The 9,945-nt window shown below is 38.3% G+C and overlaps 1 protein-coding gene across 1 annotated transcript; it reads right to left on the reverse strand.

Annotated features, from left to right (window-relative positions):
• Nucleotides 1-6,019: 6,019 nt before the first annotated feature.
• On the reverse strand, nucleotides 6,020-9,945 carry LOC101746465 (presequence protease, mitochondrial). Its single transcript, XM_038015472.2, has 2 exons — nucleotides 9,760-9,945; nucleotides 6,020-9,552 (listed from the first exon to the last, which is right to left on the reverse strand). The coding sequence occupies exon 2, from the start codon at nucleotides 9,523-9,525 to the stop codon at nucleotides 6,475-6,477; it is 3,051 nt and encodes a 1,016-aa protein (XP_037871400.1). The 5' UTR covers nucleotides 9,526-9,552; nucleotides 9,760-9,945; the 3' UTR covers nucleotides 6,020-6,474.

Genomic DNA, 9,945 nt, shown 5'->3' on the forward strand with positions numbered 1-9,945 from the left:
TCCGTGTTTTATTTGTCTCGTGATAAGAATCTTGTTTCAATTGATAAGCGGATCGATATATCGAAAGAGAATGGGTAAAATGAATAAAATCAAATAGATTTTTTTTAATTTAAATAAGCCTCATTGGCTCCTTTATATCGCTATAACTTTACTACGGACTCGTAATGCAGCTTTAGAACTGGGTAAAATCCGGATGAGTAGATGAAGAAATAACAGCGGCTTGGCTTGGTAGGCAGCGGCTTGTCTGCCCCTGGCATTGCTGAAGTCCATGGGCGATGGTAACCACTCACCATCAGGTGGACCGTATGCTAGTCTGCCTAAAAAGGCAATAAAAAAAATAAAAAAAATATAACATCTTGGAATAATAATAAAAACATTATTTTTATTTATGATTTATAAGCTATCAATGCTAAGCATCGAGGTGAAAGCTTTTCATCAAATATTTTCTTAAATTTACATTTGACCACACCCTTTTCTTTCAAATAAACAATTCTATCGTAGAGTACAAAATTCTCGAGCACTGGCTGCATGGCGTTTTGCATTTTGATCAAAATTCCCGCCTTTTTTAACGTCAAATCTGATAGCTCCTGCCACATTGACAGCAGCTCGTTGTTGTCAAAAATGATGCTTTCAGCTTTATTTGGCGAATTGGACTCGTTTTTTTCTAAACGGAAACCATCTGTTACGGCGTTTTGAACGTAGGACTCAAAATTATTGTTCATTGTTTTTACTTTGACGGCTTTTCGTCTTTTTCTTTTAACCTTGCAATTGTCTGTAAAAAAAATTTACACATATTATCCGAACAAATTGACATATTGGAAATAGTAAACTAATCCGAAGGTTGGTAAAAGCGCTGTTTTAGAAAACTAATTTACTTTTAAATTATTATTTACTCAGAAGTATCGATTTAATATCATCACACACTGTCATATGTAGTAGTATTAATTTAAAAAATATGATTTATCTTATTTGCGCGGGCTGCCATTTGTGAACCGTCGCTATGTTGAGAACATTAGAATTTTTGGGTTGTGACTGTCGTTCACTAAGTGTGCTAATTTCCGGTCTCCTGATGGTCCCCAACTTCTCAGGTATACACTTTAAGATCACAGAGATTAAATTTAAATGGTTAAAAAGGGGGGTATTTAAAAATAAATTAACTTACGTTTAGCTGCGTATGACTGCAATACAGCTCTGGCCAACATATTAAAAACCAAATCAGACATATTATCTCCACAACTCGTTGGCTGTGCTGCCAATCTTAAAAATGGAACATTAAAACGCACAGTGTTTTTATAATCTTTGTAAATATAATTAAGACAATAACTTAACGGAAAATTAATGAAATTTCCTTCTTTCTGTGACATTTTATGGTAACAACAGGGCATAATAATAATTAAATGTGCGTCGGCCATTTTAACGAAAGTATCAATTGCGTCAACTGTCAAATCAGCGCACGCGTGCAACCCAGCTATGCAAAAATTCGCTTCACTAGGGAAATTATCTTTTAAAAACTGACTAATATGTGTATGAGATTCATTAGTTATTGTGTGTTTAATAAACTTTACATGCTCTGACGAACTCTCGTGGTATTTCGTTTGGCGTTTTTTGGCGGTGACATAATGACTGTCGTTACATTCCAAACCTAAGATTTTGACTTGACTAATAGAATGTAAATATTGATCCAGATAGCCCTGAAAAATCAAAAGTATTTATTTAGTACCTGCCCTAGATCTATCTTAAATATTAACGGAGAGAGCGACTCATCATCATCATTATCCTGCCCTTCTCCCAGTCACCTGGGGTCGGCGCAACATGTTTTCTCCTTCCATACTCTTCTATCATATACCATTTCTTCGCTCACTCCCCTCTTACCGTCTTTCACGCAATCCCTCTATTTCTTCTTAGGTCTACCTCTTCCTCTATATCCTTCCACATTCATAGTTAACACTCTCTTACCAACCTCATTCTCATTTCGTCTCATCACATGTCCATACCATCCCAAACGCGCACTTCTTAGCTTCTCTGTCACAGGTGCCACTTTCAGACTTCCTCTAACCTATTCATTCTGTATTCTATCCATTCTCGTTACTCCACACATCCATCGCAACATTCGCATCTCTGCTGCATGTAATCGCCTTTCATACGCCACTTTAGTGGTCCAACAAGCTGATCCATACAAGACGGCAGGCCTTATTAAGGGCTTATATATCTTCTTTTTTTTTTAGGGTAAGAGGAACTATTGTGGAGAAGAGAGCGACTATTGTGCTTAAACTATTGGAAGGCAACTATGCTCGTATTGAGCGATGCAACGGTGTTCGAATCCTGCGGTTTCACTAGGACAGGTAGCTGAGCATGGGCTCAGCCAGGAGGCATAGGACTGGTTAATAGCCTCCCGAGCGCCCGAGGAAGATCTTCTGATCGAGCGCAATGGCTTCGCGAATACCTCTGCTACTGGATCGCTATCGCGACCCAATAGGAAGATCCGGCGAGAACCTCAGCGTGTCGATGTTATACTGCCAGTGTTACTTATACTAGCTCCAAATGTCACAGCTGCAGCAGTCTAAGTCAATCGGGGGATCCGTAAATACACGAACTTTTAGATCTAATTGCCTCTCTCTTTAGACATTGATACTAGCACCGCCGCTACCTATTAAGCCTCGTTTGAAGATATAGTTTGTAGCTGTCCAGAAATACCGTAGTTTATTTTAGGGTTTTAAGGTAAACAACGATTCATCGCCAGCATTGCTATTTGACGGGTAAAACTGTAGATTACTCAATACCATTAGTGATATCCAAGGCAGTATAAATAATGCTTTGCAGGCAAAAATTAACGTCTATCGAGCCCACTGAGTTTCTCGCCGCATCTTCTCAGTGGGTCGCGTTTCCGATCCGGTGGTAGATTATGCGAAGCACTGCTCTTGCTAGGGTTAGTACTAGCATCACTCCGGTTTGAGCCCCGTGAGCACATCTACTAGTTAAGGTTACGCTGAAATAGCTTCTCAAGGCTATCAGCATAGGTAGGGAAAAAATCTATCTATATATTGTTAGCTGGTCGTCTTATTTTACCTATATATTTTTTAAAAGAACTCATGTATTCGTGGAAGTAAATTGAACGTACCAAACCCGACCCGAAATCCACAACCATCCCACAGTTTACATCTTCACAGATTCCTTTGATCTCTTTAGCTAAGTTTACAATTTCATACTTTTTCTTAATGCCAACTGGGGCGTCGAGATCGAATTCCGCGCCAATTTTGACAGCGTCATCGTGACACACTGTCAATCTCCGAGTGCGCTCCAAAAATGTTTTCATCATAACTTCATCCTCGATTGAATTCAGCTCGAAATTATTATTTAAAACATCGTGTTTAGATAAATCTCCCAAAATGATATGTTGCAAAACATTTTCAACTAATATTTCTGTGTTCGGGTGTTTGTATAGATTTTGATAATCTTGAAAGTATGATAGGCATTCTTCGAAGTATAGCCTGTCCTCTTGAAACGATTCAGGCAAAGACATCTGTAAAGAAAAATTATAACGTAGATAAACTTTCAATATTGTTCTTAATTTTGAACGAAATTGGTATAGAAACAACGAGAGTTATAAGTAATTTTAACTGGTGGTAGGACCTCGTGTGAGTCCGCGCGGGTAGGTACCACCGCCCTGCCTATTTCTGCCGTGAAGCAGTAATGCGTTTCGGTTTGAAGAGTGGGGCAGCCGTTGTAACTATACTGAGATCTTAGAACTTATATCTGATTCTCAAGGTGGGGGGTGCATTTACGTTGTAGATGCCCATGGGCTCCAGTAACCACGTAACACTACGTGGGCTGTGAGCTCGTCCACCAATATAAGCAATAAAAAAAAATGGTTTTTTTTTGTACAACTTTATTTTTCATCGGAGCGACTAAATTAAAATGGAAATTGCCGTTTTATATTTTACCAGTCAGCAAAAGACTCGCACTAGATAGATAAGTGGTTTAACTAGTAGAACTGTTCAACTGACCAGTATACTTAGTGTGAGTTTTTTAACGTTCTCGATAGCGTAAAAGTTAGCTCAAATTTGTTTGCAGTTGTAACAGCGCCCCTAGCGGTAAACGTAGGTAAACGTTCCAACGGCATACAAATTTGATTTCACTTTTACGCTATCGAGAACGTTGAAAAGCTCGCAATAAGCACACAGTTCCCTCATACATTGCCTAGAAGTCTTCGCACGAGCACTCATGCCAAATAACGTTACATAGTTCAAAGAATTTAAGAAAACGTACAGTGTGTAAGATACTCCCGAATTTGTGTTCAGTTACCAACCAAGTAATAGTTTGAATACTTTTCAGTTTTCGCAAGTCGCAGACATAAATGATACCATTCTTAACTCGCATTTATGTTATGATTATATTATTTTCAACTTAACATAACTTAAGTTTACTTTACAGTTTTCGTGGTCATGAACTAATGGAGTGTGCGAATATTGTGCTAACTACGGTTTATTTTTGTAAAAGAAAACATTTCTTGGCTTTGTCGGCTTTTTTCTATAAATTTTTTTATGACGCCCCCGGTATGAAGGGTAGAGGTAAGGAGCATCATCCTGTATAGGGGACATGATGACAAAGTGTCCATCTGTACACAGCAAGATTTTGTTGGAAGACCCCCCGAAATAGTAGTAGTGTAGGAAGTGGAAATGATATGAATGTAGCAGTTTTAAGCAGAGTGAAGTTTGGTGAATTGAAGTGAAGTACGGTAGTGTGGCGGGTAGGCATCATACAACGCAAGATATTTAACAGATGCCTGAATCTCGCTTACGACATTTTCAAGATAAGCTCGCATATATACAAGTTCCGAACAACACTCGGACCGTCGGTCTACCGAGCAAATATCTCCCGCTCGGTGGAAGATCTTCCCTTTGTCGTTTAAAGCCTCCCAAAGTAGCTTATTGCGTTATTTTTAAAATCTTTCCACCTGCTACTGTGGTGCCACCTTAATTAGCCCCCTTTCAGTGGACACTTTTTAATGCACTGAGATGTTGTTCCTTACCCTTCATAATTTACAGGAAGAGATAATATTCCAAGCCGACACGATTAAAAATAATATAATGTTAAAAGAAAGGTCTAACTTGTCTTGTCAGTTAATCTGTGGGGTAACTACATTCAGTATCGTTGACGACTATTTGGGGAATGAGAGCATTTGGAGCCCGCTCGGGTAGGTAACGCTTTACCTCCGTTTTTGCCGTGAAGGGTTTTGGTTCTGGGGACTTTAAGTTAGAGTAGTCGACCACGCTGCGATGTCTATAGAGATCACTTATAGAAGAACGAATAGTTACGCGGTCTGATTATTATCAATCATATTATATATTCGTATGGTTTTTATTAGCATTAACGATAGTTGATTGCATTTTCGCCAGCACCCCTGGCGTAGTAACTACAAATAGATATCGTTGTCTTGTGATGAATAAAACAATAAAAACAATCAGTCACCTGAACTCAAACTAGGACTCTTTATAGGAACCAGTGATACAATGTATATACCTACGCCATAATATGGACCAGGAAAAGAGCAGATCTGTTTGTTACAGAAATATTCAGCTACTTAAGATTAATGGCTAATAAACTTGGTAGTTTTTTTTTATTGCTTGGATGGGTGGACGAGCTCACAGCCCACCTGACGTAAAGTGGTTACTGGAGCCCATAGATATCTACGATGTAAATGCGCCACCCACCTTGAGATATAAGTTCTAAGGTTTCAAGTATAGTTACAACGGCTGCCCCACCCTTCAAACCGAAACACATTACTGCTTCACGGCAGAAATAGGCAGGGCGGTGGTACATACCCGCGAAGACTCACAAGAGGTCCTACCACCTTATCTAAAACTAGCCGCTAGATTCAGGCCCAAGTCAAGCCCACGACCTCATTTATACGAACATATAATTTTAGTGTTAGTAGACATTTATTTGCCGAAGATTTTCGTCTTAAGATTAATGGCGGATAAGCTTGATAAAGTATGGTAACTGTTAATTAAATCGCAAATTGAACTTCTTAACATTCATTTATTTGTATCGCACAATACATTTTATAGTCCTTTAGGCGTGACGTTATGCATGATCATTCAAGTGACCAAAAAAAATATTTCTAAAATTTATTAAGAAATGAAACTAGACAACGGTGATGGCGGAGTTGCCTCTACGATTAGCCATATTTATGAAAAACTATACCGAATTTCGGGTTATGTAGGCAATATCGGCACTAAGCCTCACAGCTCAATTATTCCTTGCCTGGGGCAGACAAGTGACATTGGTACACGATTTCAAATTAGAATGAAAACTAATTATCTGCCGTGCTGACAACAACTAATTTCCGTTAATTAAACAACTCGTATTTTTCACATTTTCCGGCCGTACCCAAGTCTTCTTCATATCTCAAACCACCGCCTCGTAACAACCGTAATGCGTTTTCACTAACAAGAGTAGCTGGAATGAATGTGCCTACTGTTGGGGCCCGCTGACTTTCTGCCACACCTCATCCCCTTTCTTCAAATCCTGTGCACCACCATCTCCGATTACACATTTAGCGGCCCATTTATCGTTCGTCAGATATTTCAAGCATACTTCCACCAAGTCCTCGCTTTTCACGGCCAAAACTCTTTCCCTTTGCGTCTTCCAAAGGTCATAAGACAGCCCGTACAGGAACAGATCGACTCCTTTCATGTATTCCGCGATCGGTTGGTCCATTTGCTGCATTATAGTTAGCTTGGACTCGAAGAGGTTTTGTTCGTCAATCAAATTCGCATTTTTTGTCAACCAATTGGCGGTTTCGTCGAACACGTCCAAAGTGACTTTAGAATTTGGGTCTCTGTATGAATAGTAACTGAAGATTCCGTCAAAGGACAGCATGGCGCGGCCACCGTAAGCACCGTTCTGCTCTCGCACGATCGGGTGCAAGTATTTCGACGATAAGAACACTGACAGCACGCGTAGCTTCGCGTAATCCGGATGGGTGTACGCAACAGTCGGTATGACTTTGGCGCAAAAATTCACTGGTATATTCATGGCTATATGTATACCGCGGTTGTCCTTGTTCATACTTTTAGAGTCTGTCCAATTAATGCGATTGACTTCTTGATTATCATTAGCGTTACACAGGTCCTTGCAGAATTTATCGATGTATTCGTGGACATCGTTGTTTGTATTGCAATAATGGAATGCTGCTCGCAAATTATTCCCTTTAAGTACGTTTTCTGATATGCTCTCTATTACCGACTGTATATCTTCAGTTTTCTGTGTTTTTTGTACTTCCTGCATGATCGTGACGTGTTGGATACCCAGCAGGTTCTCTTTGCATTCATCTACAGAAGATATTAAAGACCTGGCCGCCTGTACAGCATAAGTGTGACCGCTGCTTACTATCCCATTTGTCAACGAAGAACAGTAATTATTTAGAAGCATTGCCATTCTTTCGCTGTTGCTAAAATTTGGTTTTTTAAATATCTCCTGCCATATATCAAGCATTTTAGGTAGATTGTGGTCCAAACAATGACTGTTGATCAATATACCCTGCTCATATTGACCAGATTGCCCGACATGCTCAGTGATGTGTGTAATTGCACTCAGGCCAGAGGTGCATTTGCTGACATGCTTATCAAAATCACGGTAGTTATACGACTTAGTGTCAAATTTATCTAAAATATAATTAAAAAAGGGAAGCATTTTTCTTTCACTGTCGCCCAAGCTGTCGGTGCCTAAGATTCCTTTGAAATATGTTACGCCATTTGTATTCGCCTCACAAAGTTGCAGTGGTATGGTTTCTGATACAGAATGTTTTAATGATGGGGCGGTTTTGTTCGCTACGATCTCTTCCATTTTCAAACATGGTAAAACATCAAGATTCTGCACCTCCTTCTGAACTTTGGAAAGCTCTAAGCCTTCTTTATAAATAGCTTCTTTATCGTTAGCACTTAAGGACGAAACTTTTGATTTCAGAAGTTTAGATTCTGCTTCATTGAAGACATCATCAAATTTTGGGTCTGGTAGCATAGTCATAACTAACTTATGGTTATTCTGAATAAAGTACTTTTCAATTATATTCTTTACGTAGTTTGGAGTCATTAGATTCTCCTTCAGTCTCCCCAAAAGTTTGTTGACCTTCAAAGCATTCAATATCGGCCCATTGTGATTCCAGAGAGGCATTAGGTTAAAAAGCAGATTTAAACCAAACTTTGGTGATTGGTGCTTAATAGAAAGCTCGAAGCCATGTAAAACACTCTCAATATGAGCTTTCTCAAAGCCCTTCTCATATATTTCCTCTAAAGTTTGATTTGCAATCTTCTCGATGGTCTCAAACTTTGACGTTTCAACATCTCGGAGACCAACAACAAACATGGTATCTCTTATCTGATTTTCATAGCCAGTCAAAGAATTATAGCCTCCCGATATGTTTTTCTCAATTAAGCTTTTGTAAAATGCTGAATTCGGTCCTATTATCATAAGTTCCGCTAATGCTAGCATTGTGAATGTTTCATAAATATTAGTAATGTCCGACATAACATATCCTATGGCAATTTGATTCTGTTTTTCTACTGGTCCACCATACTGGTCTACTCTGCAGTTCATTTCTGCACGTCTTGGCTCCTTCCAACGTTCTTGACTCGCAACTACAGTGTTCTTGGGATCTAAATATTCATATTTACTCAGATAGGCTTCATTAATGAACTTTAAGTTGGCTTCTAATGGAAAACTGCCATACGAATACATTCTTGAATTGCTAGGATGATAATAAGTGGCATGGAAGTTTTTTAAATGCTCATGAGTTAGCTGAGGAATGCATAACGGGTCACCTCCTGATACATATCCATATGTTCCTTTCGGTAAAATTGTATTAATGAATTTTTGTCCAAAAAGCGAACTTGTCTCCGAAAAGGCTCCCTTCATTTCATTGTAGACTACACCTTTGAAAATCAAATCAGAATTTTTATCCTCCAAATTTGAATGTTCTAATCTCCAGCCTTCTTGTAAAAAATCTAGTCTAGTTAAATTAGGTCTGAAGACTGCATCCAAATAAACTTTCTGTAGATTACGATAGTCAATTTCATTTTGCGATGAAAAAGGATAGAATGTATAATCTGGGCCTGTTAGAGCATTCATGAACGTAGCCAAAGATCTGTTCAGCATTTTGAAGAATGGATCTCTTACTGGATATTTTTCTGAGCCGCATAAAACTGTGTGTTCTAGAATGTGGGGAGTGCCCATTGAATCTAACGGAGTTGTGCGAAAACCTACAGAAAATACATTATTTGAGTCATCTCTCTCTAAATGCAAATATTCCGTTTTGGTTCTCTCGTGGGTTAAAAAATAAGCTGTCATATTGTATTCTTGTATAGATTCGATTTCGGTGCAAAGGAATCCATGTATAGTCTTCCCAACTTGAAGATTTTTTGATAAATTTTCCTTTTTCCTCAAAACCTCATTACTGTAACTTCTTTGCGAAGCCAGTCGGTGTTTAACTGTTTGCCGAAAACCATTGCGCAGTCTTGAATACATGGTTTGTTATTTGTGCTCTTTATATTCCTGGAACATATTTTCACTCACAGTTTTCGTGCTTATACAAATAATTGTTATTTTTCATTAATTCGTTAAAACAAAAAAATCCATGAATAGAAAGAACCTATTTAACAGTTTCAACAAAAATAGTATATTAAAAGAACTGTTTATTTTTTTAATTTTTGGGCATTTTCGAAAAACAAATGAAACATGATGCAATTTATTGATACTTACTGTTGAAGGATGCTGTTTTAAATCTCAATTAATAATCTTCGCAATTTTTTGTTTTCAGTTTTCTTATGTTACTGAATCCAGTTTAATAGTATTTATGTCTTTTAACTTTTTAATGTTAAAATTCAATTTCTGTTTTCTAACCTTACAAATTTACAGTCGGCTTATTGACAGTTTAGAATTGACAAT

This window comes from Bombyx mori, chromosome 2, assembly GCF_030269925.1.
Source record: "Bombyx mori chromosome 2, ASM3026992v2".
Classification (NCBI taxonomy): domain Eukaryota; kingdom Metazoa; phylum Arthropoda; class Insecta; order Lepidoptera; family Bombycidae; genus Bombyx; species Bombyx mori.